Below are 27957 nucleotides of genomic sequence, written 5' to 3'. Positions count from 1 at the left end.
TTACCTCACAGCAAGTTTCTACTGCGTGGAGGCGGGCCCAGTGACGTTGCTCTTCAAGCTCCTGCCGAATTTCGTCAAAAAAATGATAATACCATTTACCAAAACTATATATATTTAGTTGTGAAGTGGTTCAGTGACATTTTCACACCAATTTTGAACTTTTGTTTGGTGTTTTCTCCATATACTGCCTATTATTTTTGTTCTTTCTTACTATTATTTATTAATTGTATTATTCTTACATTTGAATAAATAAAGTATATATGGATTCTAGACTCCCAATTCTTTAGAATCGGGCTGCCATCTAGTGTGTATATATATATATATATATATATATATATATATATATATATATATATATATATATATATATATATATATATATATATATATATATATATATATATATATATATATATATAAAATATAAATAAAAAATATATATATATATATTATTTTTTTTTATTTTTTATTTTTTTTTCAGTTTAAAGGGGACCTGTCACAAATTCATCAGAGAGCAGTTTTGCTCTTATTAACCTATAAAGAACAATATACCACTAAGTGGTAAATTAAACCTGAAAGGAGGCTGCTCTGGCATAATAAATACTAAAGTCCTATTAGATGAATTCTACATTAAGACTGACAGAGATGGAGAGACCCAAACACAAAAGTGGTTCAAAGTAGAAATATGAAAAGTTTATTATATAGCAAATACAACAACCATATTCAGCAGTATAAATAATATGGGCTGAATGCGGAAGTACAGCTAAAAGTATAGACTAATGGAAAGAAGGGGGGTCCCTAGGGATGGTAAAGATATAAAGTTCTGGGATTCTCCTGTGAGATGGTATGTCCCATGTAGTCAAAACTACCATTCAAGAATAGACAATGATATATTGAAATAACCTATGCTCGAATTAGACCTGGGGTTATAGGTGGAAACCCAATCAATATATGGTTACCCAGCTGGTAAGGAAGTACAGGAGATCTAAATGGCCAGCCATTATCATACAATGAGTCAACGCCAATAAATATGCATGAATGATGCAGTTATGCTAAATAGCGACAGATCTATAGATCGAAAACATGACTGGTCTTTATAAAGCGTGCAAAGAGCTTTTATATAGTACTAGCTATTGAACCCGTTCTACGCCCGGGTGGTGAGCATTTATATTGGTACATGGTCTCCATCCTGGTATGTGCTGCTCCATCCTGCGTCTCTATCATGCGTCCCCATCCTGTCATGTGCTGCTCCCATCCTGCGCCCCCATTCTGACATGTGCTGCTCCCATCCTGCGCCTCCATTCTGACATGTGCTGCTCCCATCCTGCGTCCCCATCCTGTCATGTGCTGCTCCCATCCTGCGCCCCCATTCTGACATGTGCTGCACCCATCCTGCGTCCCCATCCTGTCATGTGCTGCCCCCATCCTGCGTCCCCGTTCTGTCATGTGCTGCCCTATTCTGTCATGTGCTGCTCCCATCCTGCGCTACCGTTCTTTAATTTGCTGCTCCCATCCATATGCCCCATACGCTGCTCCATAAAGGTTGATTGCCCCCATAAGATGCTCCATAGTATATGCCCCCGTACACTGCTCCATAAAGGTTTATGGCCCCCATAAGATGCTCCATAGTATATGCCCCCTGTACGCTGTTCCATAAAGGTTTATGGCCCCCATAAGATGCTCCATGGTATATGCCCCCGTACACTGCTCCATTATGGTTTATGGCCCCATAAGATGCTCCATGGTATATGCCCCCGCACACTGCTCCATTATGGTTTATGGCCCCATAAGATGCTCCATAGTATATGCCCCCGTACACTGCTCCATTATGGTTTATGGCCCCATAAGATGCTCCATAGTATATGCCCCGTACACTGCTCCATTATGGTTTATGGCCCCATAAGATGCTCCATTGTATATGCCCCGTATGCTGCTGCAATATATAAAAAAAAAAATACCATACTCCCCTATTGTCGCTGGGCGCCGAGTGCTGGGGGGCCTGAGCAAGCGGGGACACCGGCGCGCTGTGGGGGTCAGGTGCCGGTATCGCCGCCAGCTCAGGCCCCCCCCAGCACTTACTATATTCACCTGGCCCCGTTCCACCGCTGCGCGCCGCCATCTTCCCGGTCCTCTGGCTGTGACTGGTCAGTCAGAGGGCGGTGCCGGCGCGCATTAAGCGCGTCATCGCCCCCTCTGAACTGAAGGTCACAGGCCGAGGACCGGGAAGATGGCGGCGCGCAGCGGTGGAACGGGGCCAGGTGAATATAGCTCATACTCACCCTCCTGGCGGTCCCTGCTTCTCTGTTGGAGATCGCGGTGTGTGTTCAGTGTTTACGCATACCGCGATCTCCTGGGAGCGTCACTCTATGAGGCCCAGACTGCGCCAGCGCTTGCGCAGTCTATAAAGGCTTCGGACAGAGTGACGCTCCCAGCGTTATATTATAGATACTTATTGCACAGGTCGGTCACAACAGTGGTAGAGAAAAGGTAAAGGAGCACGACTTATAGGTAATGATAAGTGCTCATATAATCAGCAAAGCTCGTTTTCTTCTCATCAATCAGCATAATGAAGGATCTGTAAAATCCAAGATATGCCATGCTAATAAGTGGCTATATTACCTTGTGACATGGTGTATGGGGTGCCACAGGAGCGCCCAGAGGATGTGCCTGCAGAGCCACCAGCTGTGGCTTCGTCAGGAAGCGTGCTTTTGCACTTAACGTTTTATCCTGCCGTTCCCCTGAGTATTATGCTTATTTGTTTTTTTTCTTAAATCCGCCATATGGTTTCAGCAATGTGGTCTTTTTTTCTAGTTTTTACAAGGGGTTGTGGCACACTGATAAATAACGCAGAGCAACCTAAATACATGCCCCCAGGGAATCTGTGAGCCACGAACCACTATTAATGATCCACTCCACTCTGGAAGTGTATGGCAGATTGAGGGCAGCAAGAGTAAAAGAAAAGTAAAAACTCGCCTCTCTTCTCTTGACGATAGATCCTCTTTAAACAGTTTGTTTTCAGGGCAGACCACTCCCTCTAGATCTGACTGAGATTGGGAGTCTCCCTACTCTCATGAAAACATACGTGTGGTCAAGCCATGTGTTCATGTGTATGGGAGGGTCGGGAGCGTTCCGTGTCATGGGCACGTTCACAGTGAGGGTACCCCCTTTCAGTGCTCATTTAATACTTGGCCTTTTCTCTGACTTGTTTTTGTTGTTTGACCCCATAGGAGCATGCCTGCTACCATGGTACTTATGCCCATAAGTAGGAATGTTTTTTTTGTAAACTAAACCAGCTGTCTTGTTTCACTGTCTTGTTGAAGTACTGCAATGTCAAAAATTGCCCGTGGTCCTTTTGGCCATGAACTGGTTTACTGTTCTCCTGGAATGCTATGTATTCACAGACTGACGCTAAACTGCAGAAAACCAGGTTGTCTACCCCTAATGAAGGCATTGCTCAGATGCACATTTTTTAACCAATACATCTTCATATACGTTTGCAGACCTAAAAATCTGGATACAGTTGCTGTATGTTTACTGGGTAAAAAAAATTAGAGGCCAGATTGGAATTGCACACACTGTATGACTGCTCGGGGCTTTTAGGTGACAATGGCAGCTTATCTTGTCTCCTGCAGATGGAGCACAATGCAGGAAATTGCTAAGAAGGTAACTGTGTATCTCACTCTTGCTTTTTCATTTGTGCTTCTCCTCGGAAACAGCCTTAAAACTCCATGTAACGAAGCTGCTATAAATAGTGTGGTGTTTTTTTCTGCTAAATAACAGGGTTTCCAGCTGTCTTGTGGTTGGTTGTGTTGTAGGCAGCACATATCCACTTCTCCTTCTCTGGTGCCACCTGTTGCCCTGAGTCCTGCAATGTTTCCAAGTATTCTTCCTCTTTATTGAAAACCGATATAATTTACTTTACATTGTGGATGGTTTTGTAGGGAACAGAAATTCCAAAAAACATCCCATTTCTCATATGAAGAATCAACAATGCAGTCCAAGAGTTTCTTGCAACGTTTTAAGGATCTTAATTGAGCTACAATTATAATAGTTTGAAAAATTAAGATTGTTTCAAAGTATCGAGATCAGATATGTACCGTATGTAATTTTATTCCCCACACCCTAAATATAAGGAGAGGTTTGGCGCAGATCATCAGAAGTCACCAACATTTAGTCCAATATGATTAGTGATAGTTTCATTCGATTTTATGAAACAAATATGTATAGTGAGGATTCCTGGAGAGAACTGAAATGTAGCTTCTATGGGTGAATAAAGGATCCTACACTTTTTTTTTTTTTTTTTTTTTTCAAACCGGTTGGATAGAAATGCTGCTACACATACTGAAACTGTTACCTTTTGCTGTCTTTATGGCCATGTGTGTATAAATCTTACAATATATCTAATGTCTAATATACAATTTATTTATTTTTTGTAAGTTTGATGAATTGTATGAAGCGTATTGCATCCAGAGACGCCTACGTGAGGGAGCATGTAAAATGAAGCAGGCATTTGCTGTTTCACCTTCAAGCAGGGCCGCACGGGAGAGTCTGTCTGAAATAAATAAGAGTTACAAAGAGTACACTGAGGTAGGTCCTTAAATGTTGTTCTCTGGTCCATTCGCTCCCCACTTCTTGAGCCGTGTTTCTAGAAATCTGTTGGGGCAGCACTATATTCCATATATCGTGTGGCATAAACAGTCCTGAAATCTGATTTTTTTTTCCTGCCCTGTCTAGACTTGTGTTATAGCTGAAATGCTGTTCCATGACTTCCGTCTGTGGCTACCCCACAAAGCTTTGCTACATGTAGGCTGGGTTCACGCGCCTTGATCTCATCTCTAAAAGACTTTCAATTACCTACAACTAAGTGGATCAGTGGATATTTAATGGCCTAGGTTTCCCAGACTTCATATTCACGATCGTGTTCAGTGTGCATAGATCGTTCTGTGTGTGCTGAATATCATGCTATTGACAGGACAAGCTGATTTGCTGCCGGTAACAATTATTTTTAAACATTCTTAAAAATCAATACACCCAATAACAAGAGTTTTGTTTGTTTGTAGGGTGATTGCTGGCCTGTTTAGATGGGCTGATAATTGTTAATCAGGGAGCAAGCGTTCATACAATGATGAGCCTGTCAAAATGGGCCTTCACTCCTTTGGAAGCATTGTTTCTGCAGTGTAAAGAACAAGCAGAAGAAATGCCTGACACTCTAAAGGTACCGTCACATTTAGCGACGCTGCAGCGATCGAGACAACGATCCCGATCGCTGCAGCGTCGTTGTGTGGTCGCTGGAGAGCTGTCACACAGACAGCTCTCCAGCGACCAACTATGCGAAGTCCCCTGGTAACCAGGGTAAACATCAGGTTACTAAGCGCAGGGCCGTGCTTAGTAACCTGATGTTTACCCTGGTTACCAGCGTAAACGTTAAAAAAAAAAAAAACACTACATACTTACATTCCGGTGTCTGTCCCCCGGCGCTGTGCTTCTCTGCACTACCTTAAAGGTACCTTCACACTGAACGATATCGCTAGCGATCCGTGACGTTGCAGCGTACTGGCTAGCGATATCGTGTTTGACACGCAGCAGCGATCAGGATCCTGCTGTGCCATCGTTGGTCGGCGCAGAAAGTGCAGAACTTTATTTCGTCGCTGGACTCCCGCAGACATCGCTGAATCGGTGTGTGTGACGCCAATTCAGCGATGTCTTCACTGGTGACCAGGGTAAACATCGGGTTACTAAGCGCAGGGCCGCGCTTAGTAACCCGATGTTTACCCTGGTTACCAGTGTAAATGTAAAAAAAAACAAACACTACATACTTGCATTCCGGTGTCTGTCGCGTCCCCCGGCGCTGTGCTTCTCTGCACTGTGTAAGCGCCGGCCGGAAAGCACAGCGGTGACGTCACTGCTGTGCTCTGCTTTCCGGCCGGCGCTTAGTGCAGAGAAGCACAGTGCCGGGGGACAGACACCGGAATGTAAGTATGTAGTGTTTGGGTTTTTTTTTTACGTTTACGCTGGTAACCAGGGTAAAGATCGGGTTACTAAGTGCGGCCCTGCGCTTAGTAGCCCGATGTTTACCCTGGTTACCAGGGGACTTTGCATAGTTGGTCGCTGGAGAGCTGTCTGTGTGACAGCTCTCCAGCGACCACACAGCGACGCTGCAGCGATCGGGATCGTTGTCTAGATCGCTGCAGCGTCGCTAAATGTGACGGTACCTTAATTCATGATTTATAGCAGAGCTGATGTCTGAGCTTCGCTAATGGACAATACTAGTATGCCCTGTACATCCATTGCATTTCACATTCTCATAGAGACTAAGATTCTCCTCCAGTTTTATTTTAACCCCAGCTGAGTAAGGTCCAAACAAGCATCGGTAATGAAGAGAACATTTTATCACCTTTCCCAACTGCGGAATAAGAAATACCTGCATCTGGGGAAGGACGTTTGGCAGTGCCCCAAAACTTAATTGTGTCTTAACGGTAGAATATAAGGGACGGGGAAAGGGAAAAAAAGGGGTATGTGAATAAAAACTACTGGTAACGTCTTAATTTATTAGATAATATGGGTTTAAAAATTATTAAATGTGCATACATCCAAATGAGGATGTACATGGAGTCAGTTGAGCAAGTAATTATATGATTATCACAATTGTGACTCAGTAAAGACCCGATGGAGTACTTTTTTTTGCTCACTAAATCGCAAGGTGTTTTTTTCGGCAGTATTGAGGAAGATAAGGCAAGGATAGTTTTAATAGCACCATTCTGGCCCAAAAGACCATGGTTCTCATGAATGAGGTTGATGTCTTTCACTGATCCTTGGGTACTGCCAGAGATCCAGATTTTCTCATTAAAGGTCCATTTTGTCACCCCGAGGCAACTAGGCTACACTTGACGGCTTGAAATTTGGGAGGTGCAGCGAGGGTTTTCACCTAATTTAGTCTCCACATTGCTAAAAAGTAGGTAACTAGTAACCTCTAGAATCTACAGTAGAACCTGGAAAAAATTCCTCAGCAGCTCAAGGGTAAAACTATATTTCTATTGAGCCCATCTTAGAATTTCTCCAGAAAGGACTAGATAGTGGTTATCTATTAGCACCCTTAAAGTACAGCTATCGGCCTTGGAGCTCTATATAATGGTGAGTAATAGGATGATAATGAGATTCATAAAAACATGTGACAGACGAAAACTAGAGGTTACCCCAAAAATTACACCTTGGGATTGAACATGGTGCTGACCAACTCCTCTTTCACACCGATCAATTCTGCATCAGTCAAGAACCTTTTGTTGAAAAACAATCCCTAACATCTGCTCAAAGAGTTAGTGATATTCAGACCTTGTCGGGTAGTACTCCCTTTAAGCAAATCTTGGACGACAAGGTTATCTTAAAGCCAGACCCAGCTCTTTGAAGGTTTCCGGTCCTTGGTGGACGGATCCCACCTCTTAGATGGTGCTGTCATGGGTTTTGAAAAAACCCATTTACAGGTAAGTAATTTAGACTGTAATACTTCATCACCTTGTGGATCTTCCCTTTATTTCAAGATCTCTCAATTAAAATGCACTTTGTATGTGGGACGCCTGTAGGTTTTCGTAGCTATCTTTTATGTAAAGGACACTGCCATGAAGATACTGGTTTAATAACTTGGGAATGTTTTTTTTTCTTTTTTTTTACTGACAACTTTATCAATCTACTTTTTAGAACATGTGCACGGTGGAGTCTGAAATGGAAAATCTACTAGGTGAATTCTACATCAAAATGAAAGGTAGTTAATTCTTGTCATGTGCATTCACATCAGTTAATTTTTGTCTTGTGTAAAAAAAAAAAAAAAAGAAAAAAAAAGTCTCATCCAACATATGTTGTCCAATGTGGATCGGCTCATCGTATGGGTGCGCTAATTGTAACTATGCCATGAGTTGTTAGGTGTTTTTTGTATTCTTGTATTCTGCATTTAACAATTTAATTTTTGGTTATTCCAACAGGGTTGTATGGTTAAAATGACGGAGGTTATTACTAAAGCCTTTCCTCTCCCAGCCCCCTAGACCAGTTTGCCCCTCTCTCTGGGGTGCTGTAACGGCTTCTATTTCAGTGTTCTTTTGAGTGACCTTTATCGGGGCTCTGAATATTTATTAGCATGTACGTATCACATCCAAGATTCCGATTTTTCCTAAAATGTCAGGTGTTGGTGCACAGAAAAGCAGAGGCTTTCTAGACGCAAAGTGACATGCTCTCATGTGCCTGAAGCCTGCGTCCTTTCAGGGACTGCCCCGAGAGCCACAACAGCTAGGGCATACTGATTGTCCGCAGTCCTAGCAGCTGGACAACTGTCTGTTCTAGCATACTAAATAAATGGCATCTAAAAGTACGTGAGGTAACATAGTAACATAGGTCATTCTGTTTTATCTTTAATAAAGCGTTGTCAAAGATGATCTGTACAGAGTCTTTCTGTTTATTACATGGGATATTCTAAACATTACTAGATATTTTCTGAGACTCTATTGTGCATTTTGTTACACCAAATTATGTTTAACCATACCATCACTTTCTAATTATTGTATAGACTAATAAAATCACTGCTGCCACCCTGTGGTCACTTATACTTCTGTAGCCCTGACCTTAGATTAATTTTTGTAGTCTATCTTTTCCGTACAGACTTTAAAGTGGTTGTCCACTACTTGGACAGTTTTTTTTTTTCTCCTACCCCACACTTGGCCCCGATTTAAAATAAAAAAAAGTATACTCTCCTCCTTGTGCTGACGCACCTCCCGCTCTGTCGGCACTCGCTCTCTCCAGGGCTCCCGGGCTGTTGTTGTGACACATGACCACGGCGCCCAATCAGCACTGGCATCACTGTCCCGCCTCCTGGCCAACTGAGCAGGAAGAGGAAGTTCGAGATAAGCTGCAGACCAGACATCTCATTATGTTCGATTTGTCTGAAGATGGGGACAGTGATGCCAGTGCTGATTGGGGGTCGCATGTTGCAACAACTGCACCAGAGCCCCGTGACAACGGGAACAGTACCAGCAAGGGAGTCGAGTGTAGGTCTTTTATTTTATCGGCGCCTAACATTTAGATCAAGAAGGGATTGTCCAAGTAGTGGACAACGCCTTTAATATGGACTACAACTCTAGACATATTAATATAGACTAATGTCTTTTCTGAATAAGTTATTAAACTAAAATATATATTTTTTGTCTTATAGGCCTAGCTGGTTTTGCACGCCTGTGTCCTGGAGACCAGTATGAGGTTTGTGAATGAGTTACTTTTTCAGTAGATAAAATGTTTTGTACATGGGAAGAAGACCCTTACAAGTATAGAGATGGCTCTCAATAATGACTTATCTTGGCTTTCGTTCTACATCAGATGCTCTCAACATATCGTGAATGTTTCCAATGTGATCTCTTGATGCCTGATCTTTGCAGATCACATGCTGCCATGATCAGGTTAAGCAGTAAGCAAAAGTGTATATATATGTTTTCTTTTAACCCTGAAATATTTAGCGAAAAATGCAGACCACAAATATAGCTATTAGCTGACAAAAGGTTTAGCCTCGATTAGAGTAGGAAAAAAAAACTATATTCTCATATTTTTGTATTTTGACAACCAAAAGCAGGTGAAGGAAAAAACAAATAGATGTACACACATGCACATGACACCACTTTTGGAAATAAGAAAGATGCCACATTCACCCTTCTGGTTAGTGGGAGAGGAGAGCACTTTGTGTAAAAGCATTCACAGACCAACGTGTAAGAAATCATCTGAGTTTCATACAGAAGACTATTTTTTTTTCTGATTTTCATCCATGTGAAATCCATTTTTATACAACTACCAGTAAATTAATAAATGTACATGATAAAATAGTTTCCTAGATTTATAATAAAAATGTATTCTTGGTCAGATCAAGAAAAAAATTGTTCATCTGAACAACCCTTTTAAATAACATTGTTCGGTGTGCTTTTCAATTAAAAGAATCAGACAGCATACAATCCTGCTCATCGTTATTGGCACCCCTTTGTTATTCTCAAAGACTGTACAATATCTTCGGAAATAAATAGAAATGTACCGAAGTGTTATCCTCTGGATTTTTTTAATTAGTGGTCCAAAGTGGTACCACAATAAAACATTATTTTCTCGGTCTCCCATGACAGCACTACGGAGAGAGGGGATCCGCCCTTCAGGGACAGGAAACCTACAGATAAAAGGGCGGTACCTCTCCCTCGCATCAGTTGGTTTCCTGTCCCTGAACAGGGAACCTCTTTCCGGTGGTACCTGTATGAAGACCGATGGACCGGGCGGTCGAGTACCGGCAGCGAGGAGGCTCCTGCCGCGGCTTGTCCGGCTCCCGAAGCCACCGCTGGAACCGAGGGGTTCTTCAGGGTGAGCGGAGGGAGAACGCCGCCGATTCTGAGAGAGGAAGGGGCGCTGGATCACCCGGAGCTTCTGTGCCGACAAGCGCACGCTCCGGGTGTACTAAGATGGCCGCCGCTCCGGAAATGCGGCAGGACTTCCGGGTCATCGCCGCGCGCATGCGCAGTAGCTTCTCTTCTCCCTGGACGTGACGCAGGACCGGAAGTGCGGGGGAACGCCGGAGGTGGCGCCAAATACAAATAGGGAGATGGTGCACACACAGTTGTCGCACCATCTCCCTGTAAATCATGGAGGACAGCGATCCACAGGAGCTGCAGCCTAGGCAGCAGCACCACAAGAAGACAGACCCTAAGAGCGCCAGAAGTGGGTCTAGCAGCCGTTCTACACAGCGCAGCAGGTCTGCTGCGAAGACTAGTTCACCTCCTCGGGAACCTTCCATTCCAGACCCAGGGCCCCCTCCAGAACCGGTACCTGCCTGCACGTCCGAATGGTGAGTTGATCTTCGTGAATGTATTATAATAGGGCTCCCTCTTCTCCCTTAATAGGGAAAGAAGAAGCTGGAGAAAAGGAAAAAATCCTGCCCCATCTGTGACAAAGCTTTACCAGTAGCCTGGGACAAAAAGCTTTGTAAATCCTGCATCCAGCGTGTGCTATGTGAGGAGACTCCCGACTTTGCATCAGAGCTAAAAAATATTATTAGATCTGAGGTTCAGAATGCTGTATCTTCCTCCAAAAAAGGAAAAGATAAAGTAAAAGAAACAGTACAATCCCACTCTGTCCGATCCTCATCTGATGACGCAGATTCGGACGATTCTGACTCCTCCCTATCCTCCTCCGAGGAAGATTCAGGCCGACATTGTTTTCCTCTCGAGGAAGTGGATGCCTTAGTGAGAGCTGTTAGGGCTACTATGGGGGTGGAGGAGCCTAAACCTGACAAAACAGCCCAAGACGTTATGTTTGGTGGCTTGGGACAAAAAAAACGGAAAACCTTCCATTTAAATCCCAATGTCCAATCCCTAATTAAAAAAGAATGGGAAAAACCTGATAGGAGAAACTCTTCAGTGCCCTCGCTTAAAAGAAAGTATCCCTTCGATGATGACGCATCCACTTCCTGGGATAAGGCACCAAAGTTGGATGTAGCGGTGGCAAAAGCCTCGAAAAAATTTGCGCTCCCGTTCGAGGACATGGGTACCCTCAAAGACCCTTTAGATAAAAAAGCAGACACATTTCTTAAAGGGGCATGGGAATCGGCTGGGGGTAGCTTGAGGCCTACTGTTGCGGCTACCTGCACCTCCAGATCTCTGATGGTATGGATCGATCAATTAGAGAGTCAAATTAGAGACGGGCTACCCAGGAATAAATTACTAGATTCTATCCCTGCAATCAGAGCAGCAGCAGCATTCCTGGCGGACTCCTCGGCAGACTCCGTACGGTTAACATCTAAGGCCGCTGCTCTCTCCAATGCAGCCAGAAGAACCTTATGGCTCAAAAGCTGGCCTGGGGATCTCCAGACAAAGCTGAAGCTATGTTCTATTCCGTGTGAAGGAAATTTTCTGTTTGGAGAGACCCTGGATGACATTCTCCAAAAAGCAGGAGACAAAAAGAAAGGGTTTCCAAATTTGGGCCCAGCCCCATTCAGGCAGTCCTTTCGGAATCGGAGATTTTTCCGCCGCAGACCCCCCAGGGAGCAGAATAAATGGGAAGAAGGCAGGAGAAGTGATAGAGGTTACCTCTTTGGCAACACCTCTCGTGACAAAAAACCCGCCAAATGACATTGTGCCTACGGTAGGGGGAAGACTCACATCTTTCCTTCCCGCCTGGGAGAAAATATCCAACAACACCTGGATTCTAAACATCATACAGTACGGTCTAAAAATAGATTTTATTTCTTTTCCTCCCCGGAAGTACATAGAAACAAAAATCTTCAGTGGCAGAACAAGCAGCTTTAGAGAAAGAAATCATTTCCCTACTGCAAAAATCTGTAATTCAAGAAATCCCTCCTCAGGAAGTAGGAGAAGGGTTTTTCTCCCCTCTTTTTTTAGTACCAAAACCCGACGGGTCCTTTCGGACCATTATAAATCTAAAAAACCTGAACAAATACGTAAAAAATTACAAATTCAAAATGGAAACTATAAAGTCCACCATAAAAATCCTGTTTCCAAATTGCTACATGGTCGTGATAGACCTAACCGATGCATATTATCATGTGCCCATCCACAATCAGTCTCAAAAATTCCTGAGATTGGCAGTTCCCATAAAAGGACAATTAAGATTTTTTCAGTACAGAGCTCTTCCGTTCGGAATCTCTATAGCCCCTCGAATATTCACGAAGGTAATAGCGGAAATGATGGCCCACATAAGGGAACAAAATATATTAATAGTCCCTTACCTAGACGACTTTCTCATCGTAAGCAACTCGGCCCAAAGATGCAAAGAACAGAGGGACCGGGTAATGACTATCTTGACGGACTTGGGGTGGCTCATAAACTTAAAAAAATCAAAGTTGGAACCCTGTCAAGTACAGGAGTTCCTAGGTCTGACATTAGACTCCCGAGTACAAGAATGCCGACTTCCAAACCCCAAAAAAGACAACATATTAGCCATGATATCGCGAACTTTTCACCATCCTTCCATGACTCTAAGGAGAGCAATGTCACTACTAGGCTCTCTGTCCTCATGCCTACCAGCGATACCCTTCGCACAGTTCCACACAAGAGAACTTCAGTGGCACGTACTCGAATGGCAGTCAATACTAAAAGACAAATTGGAAAGTCAAATCACCCTGAGTTCCTCACTTATTCATTCCCTTCGTTGGTGGGCAGAGAGCCAAAACTTATCAAAGGGAGTTCCTTGGGTGACACAAATATCCCGGGTGATAACAACCGATGCGAGTCCCACAGGGTGGGGGGCTCATATGGGGGACAGAGTGGCCCAGGGAACCTGGTCAGTTCAGGAAATATCAGCATCCTCAAACCAAAAAGAACTTTGGGCAGTGCTTCAGGCTCTTCTTTCTTTTCTGGCCTATATTCAGGGACATCATGTCCGAATTTTTTCAGACAACAAAGTGACTGTAGCGTATATAAACCACCAGGGAGAAACAAGGTCTCAGGCACTCATGAGTTCTTCAGCCAAAATTTTCAACCTTGCAGAAGAAAATCTACTATCCCTCTCTGCGCTACACATTCAGGGTTCAAACAACGAGAGAGCAGATTACCTGAGTCGATCGCTGTTAAAACAAGGAGAGTGGTCCCTAAACCATTCCATCTACGATCAGATCACAAAAATGTGGGGAGCACCGACAATAGATCTATTCGCCAATTACAAAAACAAAAAGGTGAAAAAATTCTGCTCGTTGAACCCGATAGGGAATCCACAGGCTCTAGATGCCTTTATGATTCCGTGGACTCAAAAATTAACTTATGCCTTTCCTCCAACTATTCTGATCCCGGCAGTCATTCGGAAAGTCAGAGAGGACAAAACGAAAATGATCCTCATAGCCCCGTTCTGGCCAAAAAGGACGTGGTTCTCCTGGCTGAGGATGCTTTCGGTCTCGGACCCATGGGTCCTGCCGAATATACCAGACCTTCTACATCAAGGGCCAATCTTCCACCCACAGGAATCGAACTTACATTTGACAGCCTGGTTTTTGAACGGGGACTATTAAAAGAAAGAGGTTTCTCGGATAATTTAGTTACCACGTTGTTAAAAAGTAGAAAACCCATCACTACTAAAATATATGGGAAAACTTGGAAAAAATTTCTGTCCGTCTCCAAAGTAAAGGTCCAAGATGGGCCCTCAATTCCTAAAATACTGGAGTTCCTACAAAAAGGTCTGGAACAGGGGTTGTCGGTTAGTACTCTTAAAGTACAAATAGCAGCTCTAGGAGCACTCTATAACCATAATATTGCAGCCAACCCATGGATAATTAGATTCGTTAAGGCGGTGACCAGATCAAAGCCATTAGTCGCTCAGAAAGTGCCCTCATGGGACTTAAATTTAGTCCTCTCAGCATTAACGAGTCCTCCATTCGAACCCATAGAGACGATTTCCATTAAAACTCTATCACTTAAAACCATTCTCTTGGTAGCGTTAACATCCGCACGCAGAATAAGTGACATTCAAGCCTTATCCTCTAATCCACCCTTCACTAAAATATTAGATGATAGAGTCACTCTTAGACCTGACCCGGCCTATTTGCCAAAAGTGGCATCAAAATTCCATAGGTCACAAGAAGTCTCCCTGCCATCCTTTTGTCCAAACCCAAAAAATGAGAAAGAGCAAAACTTCCATAATCTAGACGTCAGAAGGTGCCTAATCCAATACTTAGATTCCACCAGAGAGTATAGGAAGGAAGGCTCTCTGTTTGTCTGTTTCCAGGGTCCCAGAAAAGGATTTCGGGCATCCAAGGGTACTTTGGCGAGGTGGATAAAGGAGGCGATAGTCTTGGCATATTCATCCTCGGGGAATGAGATCCCAGATGGTATAAGAGCACATTCCACAAGAGCAGTAGCTACCTCATGGGCTGAGAGGTCAGAGGTATCAATAGAGCAAATCTGTAAAGCGGCCACCTGGTCATCACCATCGACCTTTTTTAGACACTATAGATTAAATCTAGCCTCTGTGTCTGACTTAACCTTCGGACGAAGGGTTCTCGAGGCGGTGGTCCCTCCCTAAGCTTAGTCTCTGCAATTCTCTCCGTAGTGCTGTCATGTGAGACCGAGAAAGTCGTAGTTACTCACCGATAACGGTGTTTCTCGGAGCCCATGACAGCACTCGCTTATTCCCTCCCATCACGTGTGCGGTGAGCACCTTTAATTACATATAATTTATATACTGTATATAGTTTGAGTATAGGCACGGGGTTCCTCTTTTAAGAAATGTTGTAATATGATTTTTTCTCTGTTGTAAACTAACCTGGAGGTCCTCCGATGCTCTGTAAACCAACTGATGCGAGGGAGAGGTACCGCCCTTTTATCTGTAGGTTTCCTGTCCCTGAAGGGCGGATCCCCTCTCTCCGTAGTGCTGTCATGGGCTCCGAGAAACACCGTTATCGGTGAGTAACTACGACTTTTTCACCTTACATGTTCCAATTTCAATGAAGAAACAGAATAAAGGGCATGTGCAGCTATAAAGGCTCCCCTAATTAATACTTGGTTGCACACCCATTGGCATTGATGACAGTCATTCTCCAAACGTTTCTTGTAGCAATCTAGTAGCTTCTTGGACTTCTCAGCTGGTATTTGCTCCCTCTCATCCTTTGCAAACATTCAAGAGTTTGAACAAACTGCAGGTTTCTCTTTCCCAATGGCAGATTTCAGCTCACCCCAAAGATTTTCAATGGGATTGAGCTCAGGATTCATTGATGGCCATTTTAAAACCGTCCATTTTTTCTATTTCAACCATTCCTGTGTATTTCTCGATGTGTGCTTTGAGTCATTGTCTTGCTGGAGGATCCATGATCTTCGACTCAAACCAAATTGTCTTACATTGGGTAGGACATTTCGCTCTAAAACCTCTTTGATAATTCTCTGATTTCATGATACCTGTGATATGGTCAAGGCCTCCAGTACCAGACTCCGCACAGCATTATGGATCCTCCACCATGCTCAACTGTTGGTAGGGTGTTCTTTTCCTTTCTAAGTTCCATTTTGCCATCTGCAAACAAACTGTTGCTTTGCATTGCCAAAAAGCTCTATTTTTGTTTCATCTGTCCACCGAACATTTTCCCAGAAGGATTGTGGTTTGTCAAGGTACTCTTTTTTTTTTCACATATCAGTTGTTCCTTTTATGTCTTTTCTTCAGCAATGAGTCCTTCCTTGGCCTTCGCCCATAAAACTCTGCTTGGTTTAGTGAACGACGTATGGTACTTGTTAAAATCATGACCCCAGGCTGTTCCAGGTTGGCCTTCAGGTCTTTTAATGTTTGCCATGGTTTTTTTCCACCGTTCGCACCAACCTTCAATGACATCTCTCGTCATTTTTCGTCTATTCCCCCACGTCCAGGGAGGTTCTTGAATGCTCCATGCTTGGTATACTTCACAATGCACACCATTGAAACTGGAATACCAAGGTCTTTGGAGATAGCCTTATATTCTTTGGAAGTCTTGTGTTTGCTAATATCAGATCTTAGAATGTTAGAGTTGGAAGGGACCTCCAGGGTCATCGTTTCCAGCCCCCTGCTCAATGCAGGATTCAGTAAACCATCTCAGACAGATGTCTCTCCAGCATCCGAATAAAGACTTCTATTGAAAGAGAACTCAACACCTCTTTTGGCAGCCTGTTCCACTCATTGATCACCCTCACTGTCAAAGTTTTTTTTTCTAATATCTAATCTGTATCTTCTCCCTTTCAGTTTGATTCCATTGCTTCGCTTGTTTTCATGTGCACATGAGAATGATGACCCCTCTACAAAGTGACATCCCTTCAGATATTTGTGGACAGCTATTAAGTCTCCTCGTAGCCTTCTTTTTTGCAAGCTAAACATTCCAAGATTCTTTAACTGTTCCTCATAGGACATACTTTGCAGTCTGCTCACCATCCTGTTATCTCTTCTATGAACTTGCTCCCGTTTTTCAATGTGTTTTTTTTTTTTTTTTCTTTAAATGTGGTGCCCATAACTGGCACAATATTCCAGTTGAGGCCTGACAAAGGTTGAGTAGAGGGGGATAATTACTTCACATGATCTAGACTCTCTATGCTTCTTTTCATACATCCTAGAATGATGTTTGCCTTTTTTGCTGCTGAATCACTCGTGTAGCCTGTGATCTATTAGTGTACCCAATTGTTTTTCTCACTTGCTGTTGCTTTGTTCTAATCCTCACATTCTATAGATGTAATTTTAGTTTTTCTTACTTAGATGTCGAATTTTGCATTTCTACCTATTAAATACCATTCTGTAAAGGTACCATCACACTCAGCAACTTTGCAACGGGAACGACAACAATCCGTGACGTTGCAGCGTCCTGGATAGCGATCTCGTTGTGTTTGACATGCAACAGCGATCTGGATCCCGCTGTGCCATCGCTGGTCGGAGCTAGAAGTCCAGAACTTTATTTTGTCGCCAGGTCGGCGTGTATCGTCATGTTTGACATCAAAAGCATTGGCGCCAGCAACGTTTTACATGGAGCGAACAACCAGCGGGAACGAGAAGTGAGTCGCCGTTACGTCACTGGATCGCTCCTGCATTGTTCTGGAGTTGCTGTGTTTGACGTCTCTACAGCGACCTAAACAGCGACGCTCCAGCGATCTAGTTTAGGTTGGCTCGTTGTCTATATCGCTGCAGCGTCGCTGAGTGTGACGGTACCTTTAGTCGCTGCCCATTGTTCAAGCTTATCTAGATCCTTCAGAATCCTTTTTCAGTCTTCTCTAGTTTGTTAGCTATCCCTTCTAACTTTACATTGTTTGTAAATGTGATTAGCTTACCTTCAGTTCCTTATCTAGATCATTTATAAAAATGTTGAACAGCACTTGGGCCTTGTGATACCCCACTTGAAACATTCTTCCAGTTGGATGTGCAACCAATTATTACCACTCTTTGAGTACGGTCAGTGAGCCAGCTTTGAATCCACCTAACCGTAGCCTTTTCAATCCCATACTTAGTCATTTTTTAATAAGGATAGTATGAGCTATTTTATCAAATGCTTTGCTGAAGTCGAGATATACTATATCTACTGCTTTTCCCGGATCCACAAAGTCAGTGATTCCATCATAGAAGTAAAGTAAATTAGATTAGTCTGGCATGACTTGTTTGCTATAATCCCATGCTGGCTCTGGTTTATTACTGTATTCGTATCCAAGTACTTGCACACATGCTTGTTTAATAATTTGTTCTAATATCTTTCCTGGTATAGAAGTAAGGCTCAATGGCCTGTAATTTCCTTGCTACTTCTTCTTTCCTTTTTGGAAGATAGAGACAACAATCTTCTGGGACTTCTCCTGTTTTTCAGGATTTTTCAAAGATTCTGGCTAGTGGTTCTGCAATTTCCACTGCTAACTATTTCAGTACCCTAGGACTTAATTCATCTGGACCAGGAGATTTAAATTAATTTAAATTAGCCAAGTGATCCCTCACTATCTCTCTGTTTATGGATAGAGTGGATTATTTCATTTCTTCAATGGTACCGGGATCAACATGTTAAGGCATGTTAGGTTAGGCTATGGGTTGAACTAGATGGAGTCTTCCTTCAACCTTAACCCCTTTCTGACCTCGGACGGGATAGTACGTCCGAGGTCAGATCCCCTGCTTTGATGCAGGGCTCCGCGGTGAGCCCGCATCAAAGCCGGGACATGTCAGCTGTTTTGAACAGCTGACATGTGCCCGTAATAGGCGCGGGCAGAATCGCGATCTGCCCGCGCCTATTAACTAGTTAAATGCCGCTGTCAAATGCAGACAGCGGCATTTAACTACCGCATCCGGCCGGGCGGCCGGAAATGATCGCATCGCCAACCCCCGTCACATGATCTGAGGTCGGCGATGCTTCAGAACCGACCCCAGATCATGGAAAATGGAGACGCTACAAGTATCGGAAAATGGCGCAATTTTTTTTTTTTTTTTTTTTTAGCAAAGTTTAAAGAAAAATTTCACCACTTAGGTAAAAAATAACCTCGTCATGTTAGGTGTCTATGAACTCGTACTGACCTGGAGAATCATAATGGCAGGTCAGTTTTAGCATTTACTGAACCTAGCAAAAAAGCCAAACAAAAAACAAGTGTGGGATTGCACTTTTTTTGCAATTTGACCGCACTTGGAATTTTTTTCCCGTTTTCTAGTACATGACATGCTAAAAACAATGATGTCGTTCAAAAGTACAACTCGTCCCGCAATCACAGGCGAGTCTCATCAGTGATTTACCACAGGCGAGTCAAAATCCGTTTCCACACTAATTTAATGTACCAGCGTCACGGCAAGCTTTAGGTTTTTGTTTTTCCCTCCCATTATTTTTTGTTTTAAATTATTGTTGATCATTTGCTCTTTTGTATTTAACACGAATACTCTATACAAAAAAACTGTTTCACTTTCATTTATTGAGGAGATATTCCACATTATGTACTTACACTTCATGGGTGCCAATAACGATGAGCAGGACTGTCGATTTATGCGCTAGTCTGGATTAGCCCTATAGGAGCGCTCATGTCTGATGATTATCCTAGGAATGGTAGATGCTCATCAGATATCTGCACTCACCGGAAGCAGCAGAAGAATGTCGCTACTTGTAGATTCATTTCATTCACTAACCTCCAGTTAAATATATCTCACAAATTTGAATGCCTATATTAAAGAAACTAGTATTTTTAGCAATAAGTAGCTGTTCGTGATCATAAACGCTGTGTTCATTGCAGTTTCTAGCAGCTTCCAGTAGAGGGTGACACCTGCTTAAAAATACACCTGGGAAAGGAAGTGCTATGTGTGTTGGGAGTCTGGGTTAACACATCTGTATATGATCCATGGTCAGACAATGTACTTCTGTACTGCTTCGTAGAAATATTTAGCTATTAAAGACATCATTGTATGCCATTGATTAATTATTTAATCTAGATCTGAAAAAACCCTTGATGTGGGTAGATTGCATCAGACTTTTCTGACCCTTGAAACAGACTTCCATATTTTCAAAACAGCTTTATCTAAATGTTGTTTCTTGCTCCATTTGTGGTAAACGTATCTACAATGTATACATGACATTCTACTAATAGATTATGGTTTAACACCAGCCAAATATATAACTGAAAAACAAGTTTTGATTTTTAATTTTCAGATATTTATGCGATATGGAAGACAGAGATGGAAACTAAAAGGCAAAATTGAAGTTAATGGCAAGCAGACTTGGGACGGTGATGAAATGTTTTTCGTTCCTCTAATTAACAGCTTAATATCAATTAAGGTACATCTTTATTCTCAAAGTGTTACATAGAGACAGTACAGTGATAGAAGCAAGCTATATACATGGAACTCTGTGACAAACCGTATCTGTAGTGGAAAATTAAAGACCATCTTTCCCACCTCTGTACATTTCAAGCTGATGGCTTACAGTATATTCTTTATTTTCTAAGGTGACCGAACTTAAAGGGATTGCAACTCATATCCTAGTTGGAAGTGTTACTTGTGAAACAAAGGACCTTTTTGCAGCTCATCCTCAAGCTGTTGCTGTTGACATAAATGACCTTGGTACTATCAAACTTAACCTTGAAGTAACTTGGTGGTAAGTACCACTTATTTAATATATTTTCTACTGCTCTCCAAAATGTCCCTAACTTCATATTATCCCTGTTCAAAATCGGTCCTTGCTCCTAGATGCAATGTGAATTAAGCTTTATTCATGCTTCAGATTATGTAGTCCAGCTTTAAAAGGAATCTGTCTGCAGGATTTCATCATCCAAATTGCTTATATGTGCATAAAATCCTACAAACACACGGGAGTACAAGCCATGTATAAAATACCAATGTTTATTAAATCATCGTAAAACATATAAAAACTTTAAAAAGGATAGTATCGGATATAGGCAAAGCACACACAGGGCCTGTGAACACAAATATCAATAGTCACTTGTGCAATAATAGTAATCTTTGCATTCATATGCAGAATGGACTTGCATATACGCCAAAAAGATGCAGAGTGGAACAATAGCAGTTCTACCAAGCAAAAATGCCTAAATGCACCAAATATACCACAATGAGGCAAAGAGGATCCAAACTTTAAAAGGATAAGTATCTCAGAAGCCAACGTCTGCTAAAAGTAAATGACATGTAGGCTATAAAACAGCATAATAAGAAAAAATGGCAGACAAATCACATAGAACGCCCTATAACAATAAGATCCAAAAAATGGAAATGGATAACGTTCCTGGACTAAACTACATATGTACCAAGAAGACTATGATTAAATTCCCATAATAAGCAATATGTGAAAATGAGCATAGACCGGTGTGGCAGCCTAAGGTGTACCCTTGATGCACGTTTTGTGTACAGCTTTCTCCAAGGGGGTGATGTTGGAGTGTACTGGGAGTTATTTATAGTAAAACTCGCCCATAGCGGTTGTATGGGTGCACACATCCCCCTACATCTGTGAACATGAAGGCATGGACAGACATCCCTTCCGCCCGCCCATACCAGACATGTCATGGCGCAGGCAGCATCTACACCTCAAACATTTCTAGAATTTAATCTTTTCTTGCTTTCCACTCTGCAAAAACGCTTATTGTAGCTCTCATTCATTCTCATCAGGGTTATTGTAACTCTTTAATAATCTGTCTCCCTCTTGCTAAACTCTCCCTTCTCTAATCTGTCCTGAATGCTGCAGCCAGGATCATATTTCTCACCAACTGTTACACCGATGCCTCTACCCTGTGCCAGTTATTGCACTGGTTACCCATCTACTCCACAGTTCAGTACAAACATATCACTGTCACCCACAAAGTGCTCCACGGTTCAGCACCACCATACATCTCCTCCCTTGTCTCAATGTACCACCCTTCACGTTCTCTTTGTTCTGCTAAAGACCTAGGATTAGCATCCTCAATAATCCGTACCTCCCATTTCCATCTCCAAGACTTCTCGGTGCTGCGCCAATTCTTTGGAATGCACTACCCAGGATAAATTGATTAATCCCCAATACCATCAGTTTTAAGCGTGCTTTAAAAACACATTTCTTCAGGCTGGCCTACTACCTGAGCATATTTATCTAACTACAGTTGGATCCATATATATATTTGGACAGAGACAACATTTTCCTAATTTTGGTTATAGACATTATCACAATGAATTTTAAACAAAACCATTCAGATGCAGTTGAAGTTCAGACTTTCAGCTTTCATTTGAGGGTATCCACATTAAAATTAGATGAAGGGTTTAGGAGTTTCAGCTCCTTAACATGTGCCACCCTGTTTTTAAAGGGACCAAAAGTAATGAGTTGAGTTTCAGTTGAAGGCAGCAGGAAGTGGAAACGGCTTGGATATGCAGTTTGAAGGAGAGATCAGTGTCAAGGATTACCCCGAGACAGCGAGCTTGTGGGACTGGGGAGATTGGGCAGCCGTTTACTGCAATGGATAGGTTTGTTGGGGGGGTCGCGTGAGATGGGGGAAAGACAATGAATTCTGTTTTTTCCATGTTAAGTTTTAGAAATCTAGCGGAGAAGAAGGATGAAATAGCAGATAGACATTGAGGGATTCTGGTTAGTAGGGTGGTGATATCTGGTCCAGAGATGTAGATTTGTGTGTCATCCGCATAGAGATGGTACTGAAAACCATGAGATTCTATGAGCTGTCCCAGGCCAAAAGTTTATGTAGAAGAGCAGGGGCCCTAGAGCTGAACCTTGCGGGACTCCGACAGATAGGGGGCGAGGTGAAAAGGTGGTGTGTGAATGGGAGACGCTGAATGTTTGGTCAGTTAGGTATGACGAGATCCAGGATAGGGCCAAGTCTGTGATGCCAAGGGATGAGAGGGTATGTAGTAATAGGGAGTGGTCCACTGTGTCAAAGGCAGAGGACAGGTCCAGGAGGAGGAGGATAGAGTGGTGTCGCTTGCTCTTGGCGGTTAATTGGTGACCTTAGTTAGGGCAGTTTCAGTGGAGTGGTGTGACCGGAAACCTGATTGTAAGGGGTCGAAAAGGGAGCAGGAAGATAGATGGGAGGACAGTTCAAGATGGACGTGTTGTTCCAGTAGTTTTGAGGCATAGGGGATGTTACGTGTTACGGAACCACTCAGCACCCAGAATATGTTGCGCAGTTATATGTATGTATAATAGGTTCCATGTGAGATGCATGTCCCTAATGCATCAGCCCACAGGCTGCGCCCCTGGGCAGAGGAGACACGATATTCCCCTTTTGTGCGCCCCCCACCTTTGTAATTCCCACACTAAATATCGCCAGGCTCCGGCCACCTGCGGCTATTGTAATGTATGTCTGGCCTGCCGCTTTTCTATTGGCCTGCCCTCTGTATCTGTGCGATATATTCTGTGTCCTGTGAGTAAAGTGTTGTCAGACTGGAGATACGTGGAGAAGCAGTGATCTTTTATATGCGCCCATGTAACCAAGCAATTCCAGCGTCCTTCATTGAGACTCCAGCCAAAGCAGAGTGGACCTCCTGAAACACGGGGTGTTACTGAAAGAGGTACTCCAGCTTGGTAGACCCCGTTACAGGGGAGAAGTGATATAGGGCGATAGCTAGATACAGAGTATGGGTCAAGAGAGGGCTTTTTGGGGATAGGTGTGATTTGAGGCATGTTTAAAGCTTGAGGGGAAAACACCAGTTTTTAGTGATGGGTTGAAGAGATGGGTTAGAGTTGGGATGAAGTGGGAAGGGATCGGGTCAAGTGCACAGGTGGTGAGATGCGATCTTGAGAGTATAGTGGAGAGTCGATCCTCTGTAATAGTGGAGAAGTTGGTTTTGGAGATGAAGGGCTGGGTAGTTGGGAGGAAGGGCTCTGGGGGTTGTCGACTAAAACAGTCTCTGCTCTGATGTTCTCAATCTTCTGCTTGAAAAATGAGGCAAAGTCTTCAGCTGAGATGAGTGGGGAGGGAGGAGGTGCTGGGGGACGGAGGAGAGAGTTGAAGGTGTTGAATAACTGTTTAGGGTTGAGACAGGGAGGATATGAGAGATGAGAAGTAAAAATCTGATTAATAAGCAGACAAACTACAAGAGCAACAAATGTACCATATAGGAAATACGGCAGCTGTCAGTCACATGACCTGTCTATTATGTGTATATGTGAGCTAATATATACTGCCAGGGGTGAGGGCTTCCTGTTGGCTGGGGATTTATCAGGCTGCCAATTTAGCTTACAAATACTGAGGTAAAAATACTGACCAAATAGCATGTGAATGCGGTCTAATACAGGAAGAGATGACATACAGGTACATACTTTATAGAGGAGCATATGACACACAGGTATATAATATATACAGGAGATGACTTACAGGTATATACTATATAGAGGAGCACATGACACACAGATACTGTATATACTATATACAGGAGGAGATGACATACAGGTATATACTATATACAGGGGAGATGACATACAGGTATATACTATATACAGGAGGAGATGACATACAGGTATATACTATATAAAAGAGGAGATGACACATGGGTATATACAGGAGGAGATGTCATACAGCAGGTATATACTATACGGGGGAGATGACATGCAGGTATATACTATATATAGGAGGAGATGACATACAGGTATATACTATATACAGGAGGCGATGACACATAGGTATGTACAATATTCAGAAGGAGATGACATACAGGTGTATACTATATACAGGGGAGATGACATACAGGTATATACTATATATAGGAGGAGATGACATACAGGTATATACTATATACAGACGAGATGACATACAGCAGGTATATACTATATACAGGGGAGATAACATACAGGTGTATCTATAATATAACGCTGGGAGCGTCACTCTGTCCGAAGCCTTTATAGACTGCGCAAGCGCCGGCGCAGTCTAGCCCCCACAGAGTGACGCTCCCAGGAGATCGCGGTATGCGTAAGCACTGAATGCATACCGCGATCTCCACCGGAGAGTCAGGGACTGCCAGGAGGGTAAGTATATTCACCTTTCCCCGTTCCAGCGCTGCGTGCGGCTCCATCTCCCGGGTCCTCTGCTGTGACAGTTCAGAGGGCGCGATGACGCGCTTAATGTGTGCCGGCGCCGCCCTCTGACTTACCAGTCACAGGCAGAGGAGCCGGAGTGTGTCTTCAAGAAAATGGCGCCGGAAAGCGCGGACTGCGCAGGCGCCGATTCCGGCAGCAGGAGGACGAAGAAAATGGGTGGAAAGGAATGGCGTAAGTAACAAATTGCTGTGGCATGAAGCTGTGACACTTCATGCCACAGCAATTTGTTATTTACGCCACCTGATTCCGCCATTTTCTTGGTCCTGCTGCCGGAATCGGCGCCTGCGCAGTCAGCACTTTCCGGCGCCATTTTCTTGAAGACACACTGCCGGCGCCATTTTCTTGGTCCTCCTTCTGGCGGAATCGCCGCCTGCGCAGTCCGCGCTTTCCGGCGCCATTTTCTTTAAGACACACTGCAGTAACAAATTGCTGTGGCATGAGGCTGTGGCACTTCATGCCACAGCTATTTGTTACTTACGCCACCTGACACGGGGCATATACTATGGAGCATCTTATGGAGCAGCGTATGGGGCATATGGATGGGAGCAGCAAATTAAAGAACGATGCCGCAGGATGGGAGCAGCACATGACAGAATGGGGGCGCAGGATGGGAGCAGCACATGACAGAACGGGGGTGCAGGATGGCAGCAGCACATGACAGAACGGGGCGCAGGATGGGAGCAGCACATGACAGGATGGGAGCAGCAAATGACAGAACGGGGGCGCAGGATGGGAGCAGCACATGACAGAACGGGGGCGCAGGATGGGAGCAGCACATGACAGGATGGGAGCAGCAAATGACAGAATGGAGGCGCAGGATGGGAGCAGCACATGACAGGATGGGAGCAGCAAATGACAGAATGGAGGCGCAGGATGGGAGCAGCACATGACAGAACGGGGGCGCAGGATGGGAGCAGCACATGACAGAACGGGGGCGCAGGATGGGAGCAGCACATGACAGAACGGGGGCGCAGGATGGGAGCAGCACATGACAACGGGGGCGCAGGATGGGAGCAGCACATGACAACGGGGGCGCAGGATGGGAGCAGCACATGACAGAACGGGGGCGCAGGATGGGAGCAGCAAATGACAGAATGGAGGCGCAGGATGGGAGCAGCAAATGACAGAATGGAGGCGCAGGATGGGAACAGCAAATGACAGAATGGAGGCGCAGGATGGGAGCAGCACATGACAGAACGGGGGCGCAGGATGGGAGCAGCACATGACAGGATGGGGATGCAGGATGGAGCAGCACATGACAGGATGGGGACACAGGATGGAGCAGCACATGACAGGATGGGGACACAGGATGGAGCAGCACATGACAGGATGGGGACACAGGATGGAGCAGCACATGACAGAATGGGGACGCAGTATGGAGCAGCACATGACAGGATGGAGACCATATACCAATATAAATGCTCGCCACCCGGGCGTAGAACGGGTTCAATAGCTAGTACTATATATAAGGGAGATGACAAACATGTATATACTGAGGGGAAAATGAAAGGAGTGAGGGAAAATAGTGGAGTGATCAGAAAATGACAGATGTGAGGTCGAAATGACAAGTGTTGGGGGAGATGAGAGCAGTGAGGGGGGAATGAGAGCAATGAGGGGGATAATGAGAGGTGTGATGGGAAAATGAGAGAAGTGAGGTGCTCTAACTAACCACAGATATTTACTATGCCCAGGCAAAGCCGGGCTCTTCAGCTAGTGTATTATATTGATGGCTGGAGCGTACAATACAAGCAATTGTTACCATCCACGTCTCGTGCCTCCCTTATTTCCTCATAGATTGTAAGTTGCGAGCAGGGCCCTCACTCCTCCTGGTATCTGTTGATTTTATGTGGTTATTTTTCTGTAATGTCTTTTATTGTCTGTAAAAGTCCCCTCTAAAATGTAAAATGCTGCGGAATATGTTGGCGCAATAGAAATAAAATTATTATTATTCAGAGTTTTTGCGGTGTTTTTTCACTCCTAAAAGTAATGAGAAATTGAAAAAATGTTGCAGCAAACATTTTTGCTGTATTTATAGTGAATAAACCTTAATTAAACATGTACCATAAACAAAACACATAGTCCAGTCCAAATGGAGCAAAAATGCTGCAAAACTTGCGTTTTTACTGCCTAGAGAGCAGGTTTTGGCTGTAGAAAAAAATGCTGCATGTGAACATAGCCTAAGCCTGGAGAATGTCAATGAATGTAAACTTGCTGAATGTAGTTAAATTGTTAAAACCTAACTTCACTAGTATTATTGCCATGAGACTGCTGTAATGTAATAATTCCATTTTTATGTTGCAGTCCATTCGATACAGAGGATCTGACCCCATCAACAGGCAATCTAAACAAAGCTGCTGCTCTCCAGAGAAGAGTCTCCATATACAGCCAGGGCACCCCAGAGACGCCCACATTTAAAGACCATTCCTTCTTTGTAAGTACATTCCTCTTACTACAGGTTATATTGTGTCACTGTCTAATGCTTCTAATTATTGTTTGTGAAATTTGTCCTTTTTTAGAAGCTTTTCAGAATCCATTTCTCAGCATCTCGGATAATACTCTGCCTATAATCGGCTTGTATTTTGCCTTTTGTGAATAATCAGACCTAGTATGGTGCATAGTTCATCCTACTTGCATCCCTAAAATTTCATGCTTTACTAAAATATCGCAAACCTTTCAGCACATTGGTAACCTGTTTGCACTGTGATTACTAACATCCCGTTTACTTTTAACCTGCTCAAGAAATGGTTCAACCCTCCGCAAGACAGGCGGCTACGGCTGTCCATTATGGATGCGCTCCAGGAGACTTTCTTTGACAAACTCCGGCGCAGTCGCTCTTTTAGTGACCTGCCATCTCTCAGGCTGAGGCCTAGATCAGGCAGAGAGAGATATGTGAGTTAAACACCAGTTAATCTGTGTTCTTTTCTCTGACATCTTGATTACATTTTCATGCATGCTGTATTCTCCTCATTTCC

At 43.6% G+C, this 27957-nt stretch overlaps 1 protein-coding gene across 2 annotated transcripts in view; it reads left to right on the top strand.

Annotated features, from left to right (window-relative positions):
• RIPOR2 (RHO family interacting cell polarization regulator 2) overlaps positions 1-27957 on the top strand; it is a 270446-nt gene that overhangs the window by 156543 nt on the left and 85946 nt on the right. Inside the window, exons 7-13 of one of the 2 annotated variants that reach the window (XM_069730892.1) lie at positions 4438-4587; positions 7693-7756; positions 9194-9237; positions 20111-20236; positions 20406-20554; positions 27287-27416; positions 27725-27874. In XM_069730892.1, the coding sequence (XP_069586993.1) occupies positions 4438-4587; positions 7693-7756; positions 9194-9237; positions 20111-20236; positions 20406-20554; positions 27287-27416; positions 27725-27874 (813 nt within the window). The remainder of the gene's footprint in view (positions 1-4437; positions 4588-7692; positions 7757-9193; positions 9238-20110; positions 20237-20405; positions 20555-27286; positions 27417-27724; positions 27875-27957) is intronic. The other variant, XM_069730893.1, reaches the window with a different exon arrangement.

The sequence above is a fragment of the Ranitomeya imitator genome, chromosome 6, assembly GCF_032444005.1.
Source record: "Ranitomeya imitator isolate aRanImi1 chromosome 6, aRanImi1.pri, whole genome shotgun sequence".
In the NCBI taxonomy this organism is placed as follows: domain Eukaryota; kingdom Metazoa; phylum Chordata; class Amphibia; order Anura; family Dendrobatidae; genus Ranitomeya; species Ranitomeya imitator.
Note: the sequence above shows the minus strand (reverse complement) of the source record. Positions and strands in the feature narration are given on the sequence as shown.